The sequence below is a fragment of the Equus asinus genome, chromosome 5 (assembly GCF_041296235.1).
Source record: "Equus asinus isolate D_3611 breed Donkey chromosome 5, EquAss-T2T_v2, whole genome shotgun sequence".
Classification (NCBI taxonomy): domain Eukaryota; kingdom Metazoa; phylum Chordata; class Mammalia; order Perissodactyla; family Equidae; genus Equus; species Equus asinus.
Window position 1 is genome coordinate 73,256,049 of NC_091794.1, and position 24,346 is coordinate 73,280,394.

At 36.1% G+C, this 24,346-nt stretch overlaps 1 protein-coding gene across 5 annotated transcripts in view; it reads left to right on the forward strand.

The window, feature by feature from the left end:
* Positions 1 to 24,346, forward strand: part of FAF1 (Fas associated factor 1) — a 472,685-nt gene that overhangs the window by 76,089 nt on the left and 372,250 nt on the right. For all 5 annotated transcript variants that reach the window (XM_044770763.2, XM_044770762.2, XM_044770761.2 and 2 more), the window contains one exon: positions 4,467 to 4,535. In XM_044770763.2, the coding sequence (XP_044626698.1) occupies positions 4,467 to 4,535 (69 nt within the window). The remainder of the gene's footprint in view (positions 1 to 4,466; positions 4,536 to 24,346) is intronic.

Below are 24,346 nucleotides of genomic sequence, written 5' to 3' on the forward strand. Positions count from 1 at the left end.
TGAAGATCCCTTGTACATGAACTACTTTTCTCTTGCTACTTTCATGGTTCCTTTTGGCTTTTGATAGCTTGATTATAATGTGTTTTGGTATGGATGTCTTTGCATTTATCCTTCTTAGAACTTGTTGAACTTCTTGAATGTGTAGTTTCTTGTCTTTTTTCAAATTTGAGAAATTTTAGCCATTATTTCTTCAAATTTGTTCTTTCTGCTCCTTTCTTTGCCTTCTGGGACTCCCTGTTATGTGTATGTTGGTACACTTGGTGGGCTCCCACATATCCATTAGGCTCTATTCGTTTTTCTTCATTTTTCTTTGTGCTTTTCAGACTGGATAATTTCAAGTGACCTCTCCTCAAGTTCTCTGATCTTTCTTCTGCCTGCCCAAAGTTGCTATTGAAACTCTATAGATAATTTTTATTTCAGTTATTGTAGTTTTCAGTTCCATAATTTCTTTTTGGTTCTTTTTAAAATAATTATCTCTTTATTGATATTCTATTTGTTGACACATTGTCCTGGTTTCCATTAGCTCTTTGTCCATGGTTTCTTTGAGCTTTTTGAGCATATTTAAGATAGTGATTGACAGTCTTTGTCTAGTAAATCTAATGTGTGTTCTTCCTCATGGACATCATTTTTCCTTTGAATGGGACATCTTTCTTTTTGTTTCTGCATGCTTCACAACTTTTTTGAAAAGTGGACATTTTAAACATTAAAATGTGATAACTCTGGAAATTAGATCCTTCCCCTTCCTCACGTTGCCCTCTCCCCACAAGGAAGATTAGCCCTGAGTTAACGTCTGTTGCCAATATTCTTCTTTTTGTTTTGCTTGAGAAAGATTAGCCCTGAGCTAACATCTGTGCCAGTCTTCCTCCACTTTATATGTGGGTCGCCTCTTCAGCATGGCTGATGAGTGGTGTAGGTCTGTGATGGGGATGTGAGCCATGAACCCAGGCCACCAAAGTGGAGCACGTTGAACTTAACCACTACACCACGAGGCTGGTCCCCTCAGTGGTTTGTTTTTGTTGCTTCTGTGGGTTATAGATTTTTGTTTGTTTAGTGACTTTTCTAACCTATTTTTGTAATTTTTTTTTTTTGGTCTTAAGTGGTCTCTGTCTCAGTCTGCTCGGGCTACCATAACAAAATATCATGGAACAGAAATTTATTTTCTCACAGTTCCCGAAGGCTGAAAGTCTGAGATCAGGGTCCCAGCATGGTTTGCTTCTGTTCAGAACTCTCTTCCTGACTTACAGATGGCCACCTTCTCACTTTGTTCTCACATGGCAGACAGAGAGAGAGATCAAGCTCTCTGATATCTCTTCCTTTATAAGGGGCACTAATACCATCATGAGAGCCCCACCTTGATGACCTCATCCAAGCCTAATTACCTCCCAAAGGCCACATCTCCAAGTACCATCACACTGGTGCTTAGGGCTTCAACATATGAATTCTACAGAGAGGGGCGACACAACATTCAGTACATAACAGTCTCTGAAATCTCTTTTTTTTTTTATCTGTGGTCTACTGGTGTTATCAGAGAGATTTCCTTTAACATCTGGAGTGAAAAAGAAAATACAAAGAAAGAAGAGGAAAAAAGAAGAGTAGAAAGGAAATTGTTTCCCAATCTTTGCAGCCTGGCTCTGTGTTGGGTGCTCTAACCCTTAGCAGGCTCTTTACAACTCTGTCTTAGCCTTCACTTCCTGCTTGTGCTGAGTCTAGAGATGAGCCAGTAGTTTTCTGAGATCTTCTCTAAGTAGGTGTCCTGCCTTGGACATGTGTGTGGCTTTCTAAATTCTCAAATTGTTTTTCAGTGCCCTAATTTCCCAAAGAAACTCTCTTTCCAGCTTTTCCTCCAGGTTTTTGACATGTCTATTGTTTGCCTCAACTGTAATATTTTGTCCCACGTGACAGTGGGTTTTTCTTTCGCCTTAAAATGTTTTAGAAGAATGTCCTCTATATAGCTGCTTTTTTGCCCAAGAGAGTTCCAAGTTGATGAAACAAAGGAGAATGTCTTGAATCAGTCCTTCAGGTATTCTCACACAGGTCACAACAAACGCAAATTCTTTGAGAACAAAGTCTACTCTGTTCCCTGTAGAACCAGGGACCAGGGTCCAACTGTTGGAATGTGGGCTAGTGTATTCAAGACTGCCACTGAGCCAAGAGTGGGGAAAGGGAAATAAAAATGCTACAAATCTTTCATACTGTTTTTATGTCACCTTGTTTCAACATTTGCTTGATTGTTGTAAGCCATTGACTATTTTCCAGAGTTCTGACAAATTTGATTCTGATAGTTTTTGCTCACTTTTTTGGTGTTTCTGTAGAGGGATGCATTCTTGGAACTAGCTTCTACAGCTGTCATTGAGGAAGGGTGTTTTTGCTTGCATTTTTTGATATTTGCTGCTGTGGGTCCACTCTGCGCTCCCTGTAGTTTTTCTCTCTACTTCCTCCTGTGCAACTTCTGCCCTATCTTAACTGTTCTAAGCAACTTTTTTTTTTTTTAAAGATTTTATTTTTTCCTTTTTCCCCCCAAAGCCCCCCGGTACGTAGTTGTATATTCTTCGTTGTGGGTCCTTCTAGTTGTGGCATGTGGGACGCCGCGTCAGCGTGGTTTGATGAGCAGTGCCATGTCCGCGCCCAGGATTCGAACCAACGAAACACTGGGCCGCCTGCAGCGGAGCGCACGGACTTAACCACTCGGCCACGGGGCCAGCCCCTGTTCTAAGCAACTTTTATTAGTGTTTTTGAGTTTTTGGATTATCCCTGTCTTTTCATTTAGCTTAAAATGAAGATTGCATTTTTTAATGTTCTCTCATTTGTTTGCCTTTGTTGCTTTTTCTAGTATCCAGGATTCAAACTGTTCTCTTACCCCCTAAAATTCCTGCTTGATGTTTGTAGTCAACCCCAATTTCACCCCAAATCCCTGGTAATCATTTATATGTTTTCTATTCTTATAGCTTTGCCTTTTCTAGAGTGTCATATAAATAGTATAGTATATAGTACGTAGCCTTTTGAGTCTGGCTTTCACGTAGCATAATGTGTTTGAGATTTATCTACATTGTTTTGTGTTATCAATAATTGGTTGATTTTTGTTGCTGAGTAGTTTTATCTTGTATGAATGTACAGTTGAAGGACATTTGGGGTGTCTTATGTTTTCAGTGTTTGTGTATAAAGCTGTTATATACATTCACGTATAATTTTCATGTGAACACGTTTTCATTTCTTTTGGGTAAGTCCTAGGAGTAGGATTACTACTTCCTAACTTTCTAAGAAACTGCTAATCTGTTTTCCAAAGTGGCTATATCCTTTTGCATCCTCACTGGTAATGTCTTAGGGTTCCAGTTCTTCTATATCCTTACCATCTCTTGATATTGTCAATGTTTGTCTCTCTCTCCTTGTTGCATTTCCCTAATGACTGATGATGTTGAAGATTTTTTCATGTGCTTATTCTCATCTGTATATCTTCTTTGATGAAATTTCTTTTAAAATCTTTTGCTGTTTATAATTTATTTGAATTAAGTTTTGAGAATTCTTCTTATGTTTTGGTTATTAGTCCTCTGTTAGACCTATTTGGCAGATATTTTCTCCCAGTCTGTGGCTTGCCTTTTCATTCTATTGACAGTGTCATTCAAAGAACAGTAGTTCTTCATTTTAATGAAAGCCATTTTACCAATTTTTTTGGGCTGTGCTTTTGCTGTTGTATCTAAAGGTCACAAAAATTTCTTTCTATGTTTTCTCCTAGAACAGCACTAAAAATAGACTGAAAGTAATATATATAATTAAAAATTTTTTAGTATCCATATTAAAAAATTAAAAAGGAACTGGTGAAATTAATGTAAATGTCATGTTTTCTTTAAGCCAGTATATTCAAAATGATCATTTCAACGTGTATTCAACAGAAAGATTATTAATGAGATACTTTATGTTTTAATTTTTGCACTAAGCCCTACCCTGGTGTGTATTTAGCACAGCACATCTTAGTTGAGCCACATTTCAAGGGCTCACTAGTGATGTGTGTCTAGTGGCTACCATATCAGATGGCACAGATCTAGAAGTTCTATAGTTTTAGGTTTTATTTTAGATCTGTTATTTATTTTGAGTTAATTTTTGTATAAGGTGCAAGGTATGGATTGAAGTTCATTTTTTTACATATGGTTGTTCATCAGAACTTTTTAATAGAAGTTTGTTCTGGGCAGTTAGAGGTTTAAAGATCATCCTGGGCTCTAAAGCTCAATGTTTAAACATGCTTTCTTTTGTTGCCTTATTTTATTGTTTTATATTTGAGTGAAATGTATATTATTTTGTAATTAACAGTTTTCAAGCTATTTTTGTAAAATGCTCAGAAATATTAGGCATTTAGTGTCTTGGCTTTATTTATTCAAGCTTCAGTTACACATTATGCTGTTTACCTCTTTAAGACTAATTAACCTCTGCATTCTCAAAGTTATATCTAAAGTTCTTATTTACTTTGTTTCCAGGCATGTACTGGCATTGAAAACATTGATGAAGCTATTACATTGCTTGAACAAAATAATTGGGACTTAGTGGTAAGTGTTTGTTTCTTTTTTCAGCTTTATTAAGATATCATTGACATATAACCTTGTGTAAGTTTAAGGTGTTCAGTGTGATGATTTGATATATGTATATACTGTGAAATGATTGCTACAATGTTAGTTAACACATCCATCACCTCACATAGTTACTTTCTTTTGTGGTGAGAGCTTTTAAGATTTACTCTCTTAGCAACTTTCCAGGATATGGTACAGTATTGTTAACTGTAGTTACCATGCTGTACATTATATTCCCCAGAACGTATTCATCTTATAACTGGAAGTTTGCAGCCTTTGACCACCTTTGCTCATTCTCCCCCTGTCCCCTGGCAACCACTAATCTAAACTACTCTGTTTCTGAGTTTTGTTTTCTTTTTATATTTCACATATAAGTGAGGTCATACAATAGTTGTCTTTCTCTGTCTGACTTACTTCAAGTACTTTTTTCTTTATTTGACCAGTAATCAAATTTTACAAATTCTTGAATGTCTTTAGCATTCCTTATAGACGGTTCAGCATACCATTGTGCATCTATAACTCTAATCTGAATGAATAAAATGTAAATGTTATGTCTTTAATGTGAAGTTCATATTTAGTTCAGTGTTAAATTACTAAATTATTATGAATTCTTAGATAATTTAAATAATTTTAAAAGTTATTCTCTTATCTTATTGTGTATTATGGTTTGTCTTCCCCTGTAGTATTGAGATGGAGATGCTTGGAAGGAGAGAAAAGTCAGGCTTGTTTGAATGTCTAAACAACTCTGATGTTTTCCCCTCATTTCTTGGGGCCATCACTGATGATTACTGCTTTTTAAAACTGTTAAAGAAGTGGCATTCTGCTGTGGTTTTCCTTATGAGCTTTAGACATTTTAATGTAGAAGTGGTTTAGTTATTTTTGTAGGGGGCAGGGGGGAGTAACTCAAAAGGCAAGGCCCAGCACAGACTACACATTCACAAGATTGTAATTTATTTACAGTTGCAAAGCAGGCTAAAAAGGAATTGTACAGCAGTATAGGAGCAATATTGGTTGTATTGGGATGACACAGATGTCCCTGAATACATTTGAAATCCTTAAAAAGCCTAAATTACAATTTTGAAGAAGTGCTAATTTTCAAAAGTCAAAACTAGAGATGTGTATTTCTAGAGCTGAGATTAGATATGTAGGTATATTCAGGTTCATACGTGGACTTACATAATCAACTATCAGTTATCTATATGCTTTGTGTAGATTTACTACTATTAAATTTTTCTTTTCTTGTGAGGAAGATTTGCCCTGAACTGACATCTTTGCTGGTATTCCTCTATTTTGTATGTGGAATACCTCCGCTGCATGGCTGTTGAGTGGAGGAGGTCTGTGCCTGGGACATGAACCCATGAACCTAGGCCGCTGAAGCGGAGTGCGTGGAACTTTAATCACTCAGCCACAGAGGCAGCACCTACTACTATTAATTTTTTTACTCAAACTATAAAAAGCCTTTATTTTCAATTTGTAAAAGTAATAATGCTCATTGTAATGAAATGAGAAGCTATAGAAATTTACAAAGAAGAAATTAATAACAACCTTTAATCTCATCACTTAGAGATAGTAATTGTTTAACTTTTTTTTTTTTTTCCTGAAGAATGTTCACCCTGAGCTAACATCTATGGCCATGGCCAATCTTCTTCTTTTTGCTTGAGGAAGATTTGCCCTGAGCTAACATTTGTGCTATTCCTCCTCTATTTTATATGTGGGTTGCTGCCACAACATGGCTCCTGATGAGTGGTGTGGGTCTGTGCCCGGGAACCACACCGGGGCCTCCAAAGTGGAGCATGCCGAACTTAACCACTAGGCTATGGGGCCAGCCCCTGTTTAACATTTTTGAGTATGTTATTCCAGGGTGTTTTCTCTTCATTATGTGATTAATTTCTTTTTATACAAATAAGATCATTCTATTTCTACCATTTTGTAATCTGCATTTTTCACTTAACCTATCATGAATGTCTTTCTAGCCATGTAAATGTGACTGTTCATCATTCTTTTTAATGTGTTTTAATGTTTACATGCTATTTCATGGTGTGGTTGTAGCCTAATAATTTTACCAGTCAGTCCTAGATTTTTAGACATTTAGGATTTTTGCAATATTTCCTATTATGCACATTACTGTAGAGAACATTCTTGTATGTGCATCCTTGCATACTTAACCTACTATTTTCCTAGATGATATTGAATAAATTCAATTCATAATTGAATTTCTGGGTCAAATTGTATACATATTTTTAGGTTTTTGGATACTTATGGTTAAATTGCCTTCCGGGAAGGTTACACTAAATTTAATTTCTACCAACTGTATACACTTTGAGATTGCCTATTTCATTAAGCCAGTGCTTCGTTATTTTTTTAATATTCTGGCACTTGTCAAAATTTACAAATAGGTTCATATGGCCTGACTCCAAATCCAGATTTTTACCGCTGTGCTATACTCTTAAGAAAGCATGGTGTAGACGACATGTCCATGATTTCTATGTGTGTGTGGGTGGGGGAAGGGGCAGCAACTTATTTGAAATGATGTCCCCAGATTTCTAGACTGGCAGCTTCTTTTGCAATAGCAAGTGCATTGCTTTATTTAGTTTGTGTATGTTTAGGGTATCTTTTGGAGAGGCTGATGTAAATTATTGGTTGAGGTTAAAAAATCCCACCAAGCCACTCTTGCGCAGTACTGACGAGAGGGATATGAGGTGGAGTAAAGGGAGATTGTGGGCTGAAAGAACTGACTCTAAGTCTCTGGTGTGAGAATTACCATTTGAGGGGGATGGATATAAGTTCTTTCCTTATCTGCTTCCTATTGGTCCATGTTCATTAGTTTTGAAGGTTAAAACCTTTGTTGGTTCGGTGTTTTTTCAATCCAATCCATGTAGAGTATTGCAAAAGGAAAATTTTCCCAGATAGTGTTAAATAATTGAATGGTACAGGTGTTCTCTAAGTATTTCTGTTATTTGATTTTGGAAAATATTATAATGGCAGTTGGGTTAGAAACACTGATGTTATGTTTCTGCAGAAATGCAATCTCACGCTGTACTGACCCAAGCAAAAGCATCAGGCTATCTTTTGCAAGCTTAAACTTTGGCTTTCTTTTGATATATATGTCCTAGTTGGCTTTCCTTTGCAATTAATCCACTTTTATCAAGTGAAGATTTTCTTTGTTTTGTAGCTATCTTGCTCTATAAATTTTCTCAGTTCTCCTATTTTTATATATCAGTCACTTGTCATTTTTTTCTTTCTCTCTCTCTCTCTTTTTTTTTCGGTGAGTAAGATTGGCCCTGAGCTAATATCTGTTGCCAATCTTCCTCTTTCTGCTTGAGGAAGATGGTCCCTGAGCTAACATCTTTGCCAGTCTTCCTCTTCTTTGTATATAGGATGCCGCCACAGCATGGCTTGATGAGCAGTGTGTAGATTCACGCCTGGGATCTGAACCTGTGAACCCCAGACCACCAAAGTGGAGCGTGTAAACTTAACCACTATGCCACTGGGTTGACCCCTATGTTGTGTTTTTTTAAAAATGAAGCTTAAGTATTTTGAACAACCCAAACTTCTCATTAGGATCATGGAACTTTTTATATGTTGTTTTCTGTATTTTACTTGTGCATTATATTTTGTGTTTCTAAATTATGCTTATCCCTGCTCTGTGTTTTATGGGCCTTGTGGAACAGTTTGCATAATTTGAATCTTTAACCTAGGACATGTCTGTATTTTAACTTTCCTGTATATAGCAGTTAGACCTCTCCTTCAGGGTTTTTGTGCACATTTTGCTAGAGAAGTGTAGAGGAATGTGAGTTAGGCATCACAATCTGGAATTGTGATGAATTTAAGAAAATCCAATAACAAGAAAACTCATTCTGTCAGTACTGAGTGCTTACAGTATATCCAAATTTATGCTAGATGCAGTGGGAGCTTAAAAAACACGTAATAATATGTGGTGTATGACTTTGAGAAGTGTACTGAAAAATTGATAAGACATGTGGTCTTTTATACATGTATGTTATACTCAGAAATGGGAATAGTGTTGTGAAAAAATGGTTGCAAATAGACTATCTACTTTATAGATTCAGACACACAAAAACTATTCGATATGGAAATATAGCCCAGTCCCAGGAATTTTACTCATTAGCCACTTTCCTTGATCTGCACACTATTTTCATTATATAGCTATCCACAAAACAGTGCTTCCAAACCCTATGTTTTAAGTACCCCACAGTTGACTCTTCTTATTTTGGGACAACTACAGATTGGGTTATATACGCTAAAATTCTGAAAACAAAATAACATGAACTTTAAGACTATTGGGAAGCATCTTGGGCTACTGTTTTACTTAACATGAAGCGTATTGTACTCTCCCTACCTCCATCTACCTCAGACTTTCATTTTTCACATTGTCTTGCACTTACAGTTAAGAGAAGATTAATGTCATTACAGTTGATTGCTTCCACACAGATGAATATTTTCTGTCTATGTCTGGAAAGGTGAATACGTAAGGAAGAATTATTGGCAATGAATAAGAATCTTTTACCAAAGGATTACCTTCTTACATGGAAGTGTACTGCATGATCACTATAAATTGTGATCTGGGCTCCAGAATTGACCCACTGCTCGTTTTCTGTTTTCAGTATAGAAGAATATGGGCCAGTGGAGAATAGAAATCTGTATTGTTTGTTTTAATTTTGAGTAATCAAAATGTGAGACAGCTAACTATAGTGGTAAGCCCATTGCATTAGTCTTGAATCAGGAGCCGTGGCTTGTCAAACGCTTGTTGTTATTTTATTGAGTATGGCCTAGGCCAAGTTATTTCTCTGAACTTCTGAACATCTGCATATAAAATAAGGGATTTGGACTAGATCATGCTCAAGATCCTTTGATACATGAGATATTTGTGAAGAATCTGTGTCCTAATTTCTGTCAAGATTCCACAAGAAGCAGTCAATTATTAAGAGTAGTATAAGCAAACATTTTAATAGAACTTTATAAGTTTGAAACACTTGTCCACATACCATTTGTTTAATCCTTTTAACAGCTTTATCATGTAGGTAATGACAGGACAAGATGCTATGCCAGTTGTTTCACAGAAGGTCTGTATTTATGAAACTCCTTCAATAAATTAAAATTTCTAGTGAGCTCTTGGTGATCCAGGGAAAGATATTTGGCATATACTTGATAACCCAATGCTAAGTGAAATAAAGTAAAAGTAAACATTAACCTAGCCATACTACATTTTAAGTACTCTATGCTCTTAGGAAATGACTTTTGAACTTTGCACTCAATTTCTGCTCTAGTGTGCTGCCTGTGCTGACATAGCTGTTTTGTTGAAGAAAGACTCTATTCAGAGTACTTGTATTTATCTTTAACTATGTGTTTCAACTTAAGGCAAAAATCAAATGAATCAGCCTATCTATTTTTGGATCGTCACTGAGTTTCTGGTCTTCAAAGATAATTTTGTATTAATAGAAGCTTATAATAAAGTCATAAACACTGAAGAGTCAAACCCAAGGAAAATTATCATGCACATAACCTGTCTCATTTTAAGATTCATTGAGGTGTTTTGAGACAATTCCATTCCACCAATTTTCACTTTTGAAGAAATGTGCCTTGATGATTATCCTAAAATTCCTTAGAATAATATTTCCTACTACCCTACTCAGGATGTGACTATAGAGTTCCTCGAATGTGCGCTGCTTTTCTACTTTATGCAGTGTTATGAACACCTGCAGTTCTATGAATGAACTAGTCTAACTAGTGACATAATGAGTCTCTGTCGTTGTCAGAAAGCAGCCAAGCATTGAGCTTGGCTTCATCAATGGCCATTAGACACTGTCTTATATTTGTACAGATCTTTGCTATGAGAGAAGAGAAGTTGCTACGAAGGAATATCTCATCATGTCAATTTCTCCTTTGCTATGGCCTTCTTTGTTTCCCTTGTTTTTAAGGGACTGTAAGTCCATTATTTACAGAATTTTTCAATTTCTCAGTTTGTAATTTGACTACCATTCTACTCCTATTGTCTCTTCTTTTATTGAGGGTCTACTTTGTGCTAGGTATCGTGTCAAGTGATTTACCCTGGATTGTTTCATTTACTCTTCACGGCAGTCTCAAAAGGTGGATAGATAGGTATTATCTGTATTTTATAGATGGGAAACTGAGGCCCAGTGAAGTTAAGTAAACTGTCCATGCTCACACGTCTGATAAAGGGTAAAATTGTGATTTTGAACCCAGGTCTGTCAGCCCATAAAAATTTTCATAGCTTTAAAGTCATGGTTTAAGGTTATTAGATTTTCTGTACCCAGTGTTATTCTTTTCTGAACTCCTGTAGTCTTCTACCACTCACAACTAATTTCACATTGTCAAGTAAAAGACTTTTTGCTATACTTACTTAGTGGTATTTTACTCCAAATATGTTTATGCTTTGTTTTCAAATAGATTCTAGAGGAAAAGAATTGTGTTTCATATTAATTTTGTCTTGGCACATGATAGTTGCTTAATAAATGCTTATTTGACTGATTTTTGTCTCTAGCACACATTTTTAAGTCTATTTTCCATCTCTCATTTGGATATTTGAAAAGTCTTTGCTGTTAAGACTTCTGACTCTTACTGCTATTACTCTTCCTTACCTGGCAAACATAGGATTGGAGGAGAGAGGGAGGATAACTCAGATACCCAAGGAGTAGGATTGGGCCGATTTCATTTTCTCACTAGTAAAATTTAGATGGTCTCTACCTGTTGTAGCTTTTTGAGAAATATTTTTCACAAATAAATTCTTTCGTTTGCAGTTTTTTCCTAAGCATCTCATAAAAATCTTTCCCCCCCTTCTGTTTATTTCTGGTTGTGCCATTCTAACATAATGAAAGCGCATCATATAACCCAGTTTATTTGAAACTTTTTGTCATTCTGCTTCAGGAGAAAACTTAGTGTGATAAAAACTTCTGCTTCTTAAAGTGTAACTAAGTGGATATGAAAGAATTGTTTTTTACCTTTCAAAGGAAAAGTTAAGTTTTTATAAACATGAAATTCCAGTTTACTAAACTCATGGTGGTTCACATTATCAAATCAAAGCTGTCTGAGGTCTGCATTTTTTTCCCCTGACTGCAACTTGACTTTCTGCTTATTTTTTTACTGGATTTTGCTCATGTTTTATTACTTTTCCTTTAAATGTAATCTAGTTCTAGAATTACTTTATTGCATGAACCAAACATCTCCTCTTTTATCAAACCTATGGTAGATAAAAGTTGAGAGGCTTTAAGACCTAGTAAAAATGTGGTGTGTTCATCACGTAGCAGGAAGGGATGTGCCCACTGTTAAATGAAGTTGGAAATGTGGCTAATATTTATTGCTTTCTGATTTCTAGTACAACTTATCTAACCTATGTTTCAGAGCACAGACTGTTTAAATGAAATAGTAAGGCCTCATCTCACAGCTGTGAAACTAAACTAAAGGCTTTATGCTAATTCTGAAAGAAGTAGTATGTGCTACCTATGATTTGAACATTTAAAAGAAAATAAAAATTTAAATGGTTTTGTTTTTGAATTTGTTCAGTTCAATCAGATGCACTTTGATCTTGATATTTTATAAAGCTTGCTAACCTACAAGTTAGCTTGAGTTTAAAAATGAGGTTATTTTCAACAAGTTGCCTTGCTGTGATATTTAACTAATTTATTTCTATTTCTGGAAGTGGTTTAAACAAAATATCATTGTAGCAAAGTCAGTGGTTTAGCACACCTGTAAATGTGATGACTTGCAGTTCCTCCTGCTGGTTTCAAGGATCAGCTGACATAAATCAGTGTGTGCTTAGAAAAGAGAAAATAATATGACAGTTAAAATATCTGTTTTTATAATTCTTTATATTTATAATGACAGTTTTTTAAAAGTTTGCTATTTACTGGTAATACAATTTGTTAAAAATTTTAGTCATACTTCTGTCTTTAAGTAAAATGGTAATTAAACTGTTCACATACAAAAATTTATACTTCCTACTTATATCTCCCTAGGTCCTCATTTTCTTTTATTTATTTTCTATTAAAATTTTTTTTTTTGAGGTAATGCTTAAGATCTACTCTACAGTTCAGTGGTATTCAGTGTATTCAGTGTTGTGCAACCACCAGCTCTCTTTAGTTGGTTTTGAAAATTCTTGGTTGTTATTTTTTTTCTGCTCTTTTCTTGCTCTTTTGTCCTTCTTTGTTTCTGGCTATGCATATATTAAATAGTTTGATTTTGTCATTTAGCTTTTGGATGCTCTCTGTTCTGCTTTTTCCCCATCTTTTTTTTTTTCTATGTGTTTTCAGTTTGAGTAATTTCTATATTCCTATCTTCAAGTTCACTGATTCTTTCCTTGACTATGCCAATTCTGTTAATAAGCGTGTTGAAGAAATTCTTCATCTCTGTTACTATGTTTTTTTATTTCTAGCATAGTTTCTCCCTCTGCTGAAATTACCCATCTGGTCTTCTGTGTTGTCCATTTTTTTCAATAAGGCCTTTAACATATTAATCACAGTCATTTAAAATTCCCTGTCAGTTTTAACATCTGTATCCTACCTGAATCTGTTTCTGATGATTGCTTGTCACTTGCAAATGTACCTTTTCTGGACTTTTGGTATGCTTTGCAATTTTTGTTGAAAACTGGATATTTTATGTAGGATAGTAGAGACTAAGATAAATGACTTTTATCTCTGGAAATAGCAATGGCTTGCTTTATGCTAAGACTTTAGTCTAGGTGTTTGAATTGATCTAATTTTTTGAGTTGGGTTGTGTTTGAGATTTATTTTTCCTATGGCTTTGCTCAATACACCAAAGCCTTCAAATTCCTCTTTGATACTTTGTGTTTAGGGTGTTGACTGGTTTGCTAGAGATTTTTTTTTCCCCTCCCCAAATACCCTCAGTACATAGTTGTACATCTTTTTAGTTGTGGGTCCTTCTAGTTGTAGCATGTGGGATGCCGCCTCAACATGGCCTAACGAGCAGTGCCATATCTGTGCCCAGGATCTGAACCCTGGGCTGCTGAAGCAAAGCGCACAAACTGAACCACTCGGCCATGGGGCCGGCCCCCAGAGATTTTTTTTTAATGCTCACTTCACCTTCAACTTTTGATTTTCTCTTTGTGGTTCAGAGACAATGTGTCTCCTGCAAGTTACTGTTACTCTGCTAACTAGCCTGGCGGTGGGGACTCGAGGGCATTCTGTTTTTCTGATAATACTTCAGCCTTCTGCCATCATTGAGTCCCTGGGTCTTGGGTTTGTGGCCTTCTCAAAGCTCCTGTCTCCCTCCAGTTATAAATCTGAGACCAGTATGTTTTCCTTCCCTTCTTCCTGGGGTAGAGGGTTTTTTCGCTCTTTTCTCTTCTTCTGGTTGCTGTGGATATCACCAGTGCCCTCAGGTGACAATGTTTGTTCTTCTCCCCTCAGATTAAGGCTTTTGTTTTGTGAGGGAGATGGAAGGGTCCTGGCAGAGTTTTGTGCTGCTCTCACAGTGTCTGCTGCTCTTCTCCCTTTGTTCTGCACCTTGGTAGAGACTCTCAGGATTCTGCCAATTTTTTTTCTCTGAGCACTTGGTGTTCGTGGAGAAAAAGCCTGTAAGAATTGCAGACCCCTTAACTCTTTCTCACCAGTGCACTGTTAGACTCTACCAATTTGTCAGTCATCCTAGTGTAGCTCTTAGCCTAGTAAAAGTGCTCACATCTTGTCTCTCTCTTCTTGCACCTGTCTTAGGTTTTGGGCCAGTTATTTGCCCTATGACTTTATCATTCCAGTGGGTTCCAGAGACGTCATGAACTCAGGCTTTCTCTCTCTCTCCATTATAAGGTTGGAAGCAATACTCTTTCCAATTCTCTAATGATCCATTGTCATTATTTTGAAAAACCACTGTAGGTTCAGATTGTATTTCTTCTTTCCCCAATAAGTGTTTTGTAGATGGTTTTAAAATTTCCAGAACCCGGGTGCTTTCTATTTTCTTGTTTTTGTTGTAACTTCTAGTTCCGTTGTATTGCATTTAGAGAGTATTGTTTACAACATTTCTGCTTTTTGGAAATTATGTTTCTTTGTGACCTAACATATGATTCATTTTTGTGCATATGTCATGGGCTTTTGAGAGGTGTGTTCTCTATTATCAAAATGCTAGAGTTTAGTGTATATACATAAGATCTTCTACCTCCTGTCTTATTTTCGTTTGATCAAGTTTTGTCCACTTGGTCTGTCTTGTATTGAGAGTTGTGTATGTAGTCTGCTACTATTAGTGTATTTCTGTATCTTTAAATCTCCTGTAGGTTGTCCTTCATGAAGTGGTTGCTGTATTATTTCATGCATACATATTCCTAAGTGTAATATCTTCATTGTGAATTGTGGCTTTTATCATTAAAAAGTAGCCTTTGTCACATTTAATGCTTTAGTCTTGAATTCTACTTTGTCTAATATCAGATGGCTACCCCTACTCTTTTTTTTTGTTTTTATTATCCTGATATTTTTATTTTATTTTTAGTCATTTTGAATTACTCTGTCGTAGGTGTATCTCTTGTGTATATATATAGCATGTAGTTGAGTCTTGTTTCATGAGCTCCTGAGCTGAATTGAAAATGTTTTTCTTTTAGTAGTTGAGTCCATTCATTCTCTAATATGATTGATGTGTTTGGTCTCAATGCTGTCATATTTTTTAATTATGCGTGTTTTGCTGATTTACTATACTTTCTATGAGATGTATCTTCTTTGCTTTTTTATAGTTTTATTTCATTTATAAAATAAATAGTATTGTTTAGTTTGTAAAATAAATAGTATTGTTTAATTTATAAAATAAATAGCGTTTTATTTACTATTTTACTTATAGCTCTTATTTGTAGTTATTGCTTTTATTTATAGCTTATATTTTTGTTCTTGTGGTTACTTTTATACTTAAACATTTTTTAATGTTCTTAGTCTCATGTTTTCTTTTTAGTCTTTTATTGTGTGATTTATGAATTTTTAAGTATTCTTTAACCCTACTTTTGCCTATATAGCAACCAGTGTGCTTATTCTGTTTTCCTTTTTCCCTCTTCTTTCTTGCATAAAATACTCATCATATCTTCTTTCACTAAAGTTTTCTTAGTTATCAGTGTTGGATGAAGCTCTTTCACTAGAAGATTTCTCAAAAAGGGCTGATACGTGCAAAATTTCGCAAGTTCTTATATGTTGAAAACTTTTTCTGTCACCCTGATGTTTTAAGGACAACTTGGCTGCATATAAAATCTTTGATTCATACTTTCTTTAACTGCGTTTTAAAAAACGACTGCTTCATTGTTGCCTTTACAGATTGGTTTGGAAATGCTGATGCCAGTCTCATTCTTTTGCTTTTGTAAGTTATTGATCTTTGCCTGGAGGCCTTGAGTATTTTATCTTTATATTTCAAATTTAGTAGTTTTAGTAGAATATGTATCAGAGTTGCTCATTCTAGATTAATTTTCCTCAGGCATTCAGTGAGCTATTCAATGTATATAGATTCTTGTCTTTTTGTATTTCTGGAAAGGCTTCTTAGGTTATTGTTTTAAATTTTAGTTCTGTTCCATTGCTTTTTTTTCCCCCAGGGACTTGACAATATAAATATAATTAATTAGTCTCTTTTCTGACCCTTTTAGTTTTTTCATTATGTTATTTTCATTCTCTTGGTTGTTTTTCTGCCTTTCCTCAATGCCCTTCATTAAATTTTGTTGCCATCCATTTTCCTTTGGACACCTTGTGATTTATTCTTCATTTCTGAGAGAATTTTGTCTTTTTCTTTGTTTTCCTGAGTACCGTCAACTTTCTTTCATTTCTCCCTGCCTTTTTTTATTGTTCTTCTTCATAAATTTTGAATTTTCTGATTCAAGGTGGTTTTTCATATCCTCAGATGCTTATTTAAGTATATTTAAGTATACTCTTTGGAGTATTGATTTACAGTTTTTTCCTGCTTCATGATTGTTTTTTGGGAGGGAGTTTTCCTTGTAAGTATTTATAAAATTTCATTTCCTCATTTTTGTACTAGCTCTCTACAAATTTGTTGAATGTGTGCCTATATTATTCATTTTTATGAAAATAGTGTGATTTACAAGATTTTTATTTAATGGCGCCCTCTTCTGTCAGTCTAGCAAAAAAGTTCAGGTATATTAGCCAGTTTTTTGGTTGTTTTGTTTTGGTGCCTGTGGTGGGGATAGAGGAGTGTTGAGGAGTAATGAGTGCTTTGACTTTATGGTTTTCTTTTGTCTTATAAGATCATAAATTTTCCTGTTTTGCCTCTTTTCCCCTTTACCATTTGATTGCCAAAGGGAGCTTCTCACTTTTGTTTTGCTTTTTTGCTCTTTGTAGAAGCTATATGTTTCTTAGACTGCCCCTTTCAGTCATCCCTGCCCCTTTCAATTGTACTTTTTTTGAAGTCCCTTTCCTGTAATCTTTGCTCTGATCTGTTTATACACTTTTTAGTGTTCTCAGACATATAGGGCTTAGGCTTTGAGGCGGTAGTTTTAGAGCAGTTTTAATCTTCTCTAGCTTCCCTCTTCTGTCTTCCCCTCAGTTTTTCTGGGTCTGTCTTTGTCGGGTAGCAGTGGGACTAGGAACATGAGAGATCATGTGCTGGGATTTGGTAATTTTTCTCTTTTTATTCACAGTTATTTTGAAGTTTCAATATTCTCTTTCTGCAAGTCATGATGAGGGCATGGTTTTCATTTAGCATTATTTTCCCCTTGTTGTTAAGTATTGTTTTGGATGGTGTAACAGTCTGGATTCAATCAGGACATAGATAAACACACAGTAGGTTAAACAGGTAAAGTGTAATAGAATGAATTATTAACTCTGATAAACAAATAAGTATAAAATATGAGGAAACTGTATTATATCCTAGGGCTGAGGGAGGGTAGGCCAGGAAGGACAAACTTAGAAGGGATTCAGACCTTGTTGGAGAAGTCATTCAGCCCACTGAATAGAAGAGAAGTTCACTGTTTGGCCAGGCCAGAACTGGTTTGAAGTCATTGGCAAGTAATTGGCACCCTCTGGTATGCAGATGGGGGAGCAAATCAGCAATCAGTAGTGTGGCTGTGTGGTGGGCTTGCATGGAGTTGGAGATCCTCTGGGCACAGGCTGCATGTGGAGGGTGAGGGACTTGCAGAAGGTGCAGCAGTGTGGTGTGAGCCCTCTGGCCACAGGCAGGCTGTGCAGAGGGGTTTGCAGAGGGAGTCAGGGTACAGGTATGTGGGCAGGAAACCTTTGGACACTGGTTTTCATGTTGAGAAGCCCGTGGAAAGATTTATCACTAGGCCAAGACTGCAAGGTTGCAGAGGGACCATGTTCTGGCCCATGGCTGGGGCAGAACTCCGTTGGGTGTCCTCACTCCCACGCTGCCGGCTCCTGTGCTGCAGCCAGAATTTGCAGGAGAGCCTTTTCCCTCTGCGGTGTCCTTCCACTGCCCTCTACTGAGAAAACTTAACATTGTGTTCACTTTCAGAGAGCGAAGTTTAAAGGAATTCTGTTTTTTTGTTTTTAAATCACAGAACATAATTGAAGTGTGTCTTCAGACCTGAGAGTCAATAAATTGACAAATGACATAGATGGAAATATTGGATGACAGATAGTTAGGCAGCCTCTGTTGACTTCAGTTACCTGGAAGCCCCATCAAATTTTATATATCTGTACCTTTTTTCTTATTAAACCTTTCGTTTGGAATGCCACCCCTTGGCACTTCAAACCTTTCCTTCCTCCCAGCCTGCCACACATTTATCGTGCCTCAGGTACCGTACTTCTGTTATAATCTTGACCTTAAACTTTTCATTAGCAATCACAGCCACCTCTTTCATAATCTTAATTTCAAGCATTCCTCTTTTCCACCCCCATCTCATATCCTTTAATAACCTGAGTTGGAAAATCCTTCAAGCATACGAAGATTTGTAATTCATTGATCCTGCCACCTCTACACTGTCTTTCCATGTAAAGACTAGATTTTTTGGTTCCATCATGTTAACACTGCTGTAGGGCCAAAACTTGAAGCCTGGGTCTTCTGACTCTAGATTCTGTTCAAGAAATAGCAAACAGTTTTAACGTGGAAGCCAACTCTGTTCAATGTTTTTGTTTCACTGTGTGTGAAGGCAGTTGATAGTGTCTGCCTCAAGAAGTGTATTAAGGTTTATGGGATCATGTCTAGAAGCAGGAAAAAGTGACATACTTGCTTCCACCATGGATGTATATTTGTTTTTGTAAACAGATCTTTTTTTAATTGTCTTAAAAGTCAGTTGTTATCACTAGTATGTTCAAATAGCAAATTTGGGTTTTGGTTTTAGACAAGCATAAATGGCGTTGGTAACATCTCTACTCTTACCACCTGCCATGATGTTCTGTAAAGCTAATATCATGAGTTTATCTCCTTCACTTATTAATCAATTAATTCAGATATTATGTTGAGTCAGTACTATGTGCCAGCACTTTTCTAGGCACTGGGAAATATAGCAGTGAACAAGACAAACAAGGTCTGTGTTCTTATTGGAACTTAGAGTCTTGGGTGGGTGGGAGCCAGCTTATCTGCAAGTAGATTTATAAATATACAGTATAATTTTAGAAAAATATAAATACCATGAAGAAAACCAAACGGGACTTAAGATATAGAGAGATGGTTATTTTATGTTGTGGATTCAGGTAAGGTTATTTTATGGGTTAGAATTTTAGCTGACACCTGGGAGTGAGGAGACAGCCATGAAGAGTTATGAGGAAAAAGCATTGTCAAGATAGAGGGACGAGGAAATGCAAAAGCCCTGAAGTGAGAGCCAGTGTGTGTTTGAGGAAGAGATAGAAGTCTGATGTGGCTACAGTATAGTGAGCAAAGGAGACAGAACGGTAATAGTAGTAAGAACAAGAGATAGGGGCTGATTTTATAGGACTCTGTAGATGAGAGTTTTGTGTGTATAAAGAACATTTCAATTTGATAACTCATAATCCAAAAACAATTTTTCTCATTAATGCATGGAACATTTAAATACATGCTTAAGAATGATATAAAATTTTATTGGTTTGGAATACAAAGAAGTATTCTTTTAAAAGACCTCAAATAGCAAGCTATATAATAGCTATCAATGAAGAAACCATGGAAGAGCTCATTATTGTTCTGAAGAAGTCATTTCGCAGACCTTCAGTTCTTTTTGTATCTACCTGTCTTTCACCATTTGGATTGCATTGATCTAGGAGCTCAAAATCTAGAATTTTACATCAGAATGAGAGTATTGGTTCTGATCACTCAGTGTGAATGGGTTAAGTAGGTTTATTGAGTGTAATAAGTAATAAGGGTCAGTGCAATTAGTCAGTGTATCTGGACCCAGCACTCCTATTTAGGGTGACAAGACTCAATATACTTAGACAAAGTATAACAGGATCTTACATTTTTGGTCAGTAAGTGAAATGAAGTTCAGAATTCCAAGTAAGTTAGAAAGTATAATGAGGCCCTTGCATTCCTAGTCAGTCAGGAAATGTAACAGAGTCCAAATCTCTTACTTAGTCTGGAAATGTAATGCTCCAGCATTCCTAGTTAGTCAGGAAGGATAATAGTCCACTGCTTAGCCAGATATTGCTTAGCAACTGGTATGAAAGTTTGATGGAAAGGAAACAGAAACTATTGGTCAAAGTGAAGTTTTTGGAATTATGAATTTATTCAGGCCATGCTTTTGATTGATCTCCTTAAATTTATGTCTCATATTTGGCTTTTTCTTTTTACCTTAATAACTTCCTCAAAAAAATCCTTTACTGTCTGGCTTTTCATTGTCTCCAGGTATTTCTCTCTCTTATCATATTAATTGATTGGCTAATTCAAAATGTTGCTTTTCAAATAACTTTGTTTCTTTTTGTCTGCTAGTCAAAGGCCTAGAGTTCCTACCCATATCTTTCTTTTTACTAAAACCTTCAAGGCAAAGAAACAAATGAAAAACATAGTTAGGTTTAGCCTATTTCTTCTGAATTTACTGCTATTAATTATATATTTAAAATATAATTATTTGTGTTTTAATACATGAACAATACATAGATAAAGTAAAAACTACATAAAAGTAACAAAGGAGAAAGTCACTTGTAATTATACAACTTTTGTTTGACATTTTGGTGTATTTCCTTCTGGTCTTTTTTTTTTTTCCTGCTATGCTTGTTTATAAGCATGCATACATATATCACTTTTTCTTAAACTATTTTGGGTCACAAATATCTTAAAAATTTTTGAAACCTATGGATGAGAGAAAAATACATAAAAATTAAAGACAGAATTTTGTATGTATTTTCAGGAGGACTCAGGATTCAGTGTATCAACACGAGTCTTTTTCATTCACTGTCATATGTGGTTGCTGAAACTTGTTCTTTTAGATCTTGTTCTTACTGCTGCAGTAGAGCCATTGCTCGCCCAGATCTTTGCGCCCTGGTAATGCTATAGTTGGAATAAAAGTTTACAGTGACCAATGTGATAGTTCCTGTTCACTGTTAGTTATTTTTGTCAAAGTATGCCACCCCTGTACCAAGGGGCTGTCCTGAGGGACTTCCAGTTTCAGCAATCTCTAGTGTCAGTACCAGTCTGTAAAACCATCCTGTTGTAATACAGCAAAGAATGTTTAGAAGTTGAGCATGACTTCATGATTTGATCTTTTTTGAGGGGTATTGGGAGGCACTTGATGGGATTTTGTTTTTTTAAAGTTGGCACCTGTGCTAACGTCTGTTGCCAATCCTTGTTTAATTTTTTTTATTCTCCTCAAAGTTGCCCAGTACATTGTTGTGTATTCTAGTTGTGAGAGCCTCTGGTTGTGCTGTATGGGATGCTGCCTCAGCATGACCTGATGAACAGTGCCATGTCCACACCCAGGATCCGAACTGGCAAAACCCTGGGCCACCGAAGTAGAGTGTGCAAACTTAACCACTTGGCCTTGGGGCCAGCCCTGATTTTTTTATTTTTGCTTTTTAAAAATTTTGTTGAGGTCATAAAATAGTTTATAACATTGTGAAATTTCAGTTGTATATTATTATTTGTCAGTCACCCTATAAATGTTCCCTTTTGCCCCTTGTGTCCATCTCCCAACCCCCTTCCCCTCTGGTAATCACTAATCTATTCTCTTTGTCTGTGTGTTAGTTTATCTTCCACATATGAGTCAAATCATGGGGTGTTAGTCTTTGTCTGGTTTACTTCGCTTAACATAATACCCTTAAAGTCCATGCATATTGTTCTGATTGGGACGATTTTGTCTTTTTATATGGCTGAGTGGTATTCCATTGTGTATATATATATATATATATACACTGCATCTTTGTCCAATCATCAGTCGATGGGCACTTGGTCACTTCCATGTCTTGGCTATTGTGAATAATGCTGCAATGAATATAGGGGTGTGTAAGTCTCTTTGAATTGTTGATTTCAGGTTCTTTGGATAAATACCCAGTAGTGGGAAAGCTGAATCGTATGGTATTTCTATGTGTAATTTTGAGAAATCTCCATACTGTTTTCCATAGTGGCTGCACCAGTTTGCATTCCTACCAGCAGTGTATGAAGTTTCCCTTTTCTCCACATCCTATCCAACATTTCTTATTTTTTGTCTTGTTGATTATAGCCATTCTAATGGGTATAAGGTGATATCTTAGTGTAGTTTTGGTTTGCATTTCCCTGATGATTAGTGATGTTGAACGTCTTTTCATATGCCTCTTGGCCATCTGTATATCTTATTTGGAAAAATGTCTGTTCATATCCTGTGCCCAATTTCTTTTGTGTGTGTGTGTGTGTGTGTGAGGAAGATTGGCCCTGAGCTAACATCCATTGCCAATGCTCCTCGTTTTTTGTTTTTCACTTGAGGAAGATTAGCTCTGAGCTAACATCTGTGCCAGTCTTCCTCTATTTTGTATGTAGGATACCTTAACAGTTTGGCTAATGAGTGGAGCTGCTGTGTGCCAGGATCTGAACCCATGAACCTGGGCTGCTAAAGCTGAGCGCGTGGAACTTTAACCACTTGGCCACAGGGCCAGCACCCTCCCCCATTCATCTTTTGATTGGGTTGTTTGTTTATTTGTTGTTGAATTGTGTGAGTTCTTTAGATATTTTGTAGATTAACCCCTTGTTGGATATCCGATTTGCAAATATTTTCTCCCAGTGGGTAGGTTTTCTTTTTGTTTTGTTCCTGGATTCCTTTACCTTGCAGAAGCTCATTAGTCTGATGAAGTCCCACATCTTTTTTCTTTTGTTCCCTTGTCAAAGTAGACATTGTATTTGAAAAGATGCTTCTAAGCCCAATGTCAAAGAATGTTCTGCTTCTCTTTTCTTCTAGGAGTTTTATGGTTTCACGTCTTACCTTCAAGTCTTTGATCCATTTTGAGTTAATTTTTATGTATGGCAAAAAGATAATGGTCTACTTTCATTCTTTTGCATGTCGCTGTCCCGTTTTCCCAACACCATTTATTGAAAAGACTTTCCTTTCACCATTGTATGTTCTTAGCGCCTTTGTTAAAGATTAGCTGTCCATAGATGTGTGGTTTTATTTCTGGGCTCTCAATTCTGTTCCACTGATCTATCTGTGTGTCGGTTTTTGTACCACTACCATGCTGTTTTGATTACTATGGCTTTGTAGTATGTTTTGAAGTCAAGGATTATGATGCCTCCAGCTTTGTTCTTTTTTCTCAGGATTGTTTTAGCAATTGGGGGTCTTTTGTTGCCCCATACGAATTTTAGGATTCTTTGTTCTGTTTCCATGAGGAACATCATGAGGACTCTGATTGGGATTGGATTGAATCTGTAGATTGCTTCAGGTAGTATGGACATTTAACTATGTTTATTTTTCCAATCCATGTACATGCAATACCTTTCCATTTCCTAATGTAATCATCGATTTCTTTCAATAATGTCTTATGGTTTTCATTGTACAGGTCTTTCACCTCCTTGGTTAAATTTATTCCTAGATATTTTATTCTTTTGCGATTGTAATTTGGATTGTATTCTTGAGTTCTCTTTCTGTTAGTTTGTTATTAGAGTATAGAAATGCAACTGATTTTTGTAAGTTGATTTTGCAGCCTGCAACTTTGCTGTAGTTGTTGATTATTTCTAATAGTTTTGTGATGGATTCTTTAGGATTTTCTCTATATGAAATCATGTCATCTGCAAACAATGAGAGTTTCATTTCTTCATTGCCAATTTGGATACCTTTTACTTCTTTTTCTTGCCAGAATTGCTCTAGCCAAAACCTCCAGTACTATGTTGAATAAGAGTGGCAAGAGTGGGCACCCTTCTCTCATTCCTGTTCTTGGAGGGATGGCTTTCGATTTTCTCCATTGAGTATGTTGTTGGCTGTGGGTTTGTCATATGTGACCTTTATTGTGTTGAGGTACTTTCCTTTTCTACCCATTTTATTGAGAGTTTTTATCTTAAGTGGATGTTGGATCTTGTTAAATGCTTTCTCTGCATCTATTGAGATGATCATGTGGTTTTTATTTCTCATTTTGTTAATGTGGTGTATCGTATTGATTGATTTGTGGATGTTGAACCATCCCTGTGTCCCTGGTAAAAGTTCCGGTTGATCATGGTGTGTGATCTTTTTAATGTATTTCTGTATTCGGTTTGCCAATATTTTGTTGAGGATTTTTGCATCTGTTCATCAGCAATATTGGCCTGTAATTTTTCTTTTTTGTGTGTGTCCTTGACTGGCTTTGGGATCAGGATGATGTTGGCATCACAGAATGTATTAGGAAGTGTTCCATCTTCTTCAGTCTTTTGAAATAGTTTGAGAAGGATAGGTATTAAATCTTCTTTGAATGTTTGGTAGAATTCTCCTGGGAAGCTATCTGGTCCTGGGCTTTTATTTTTTG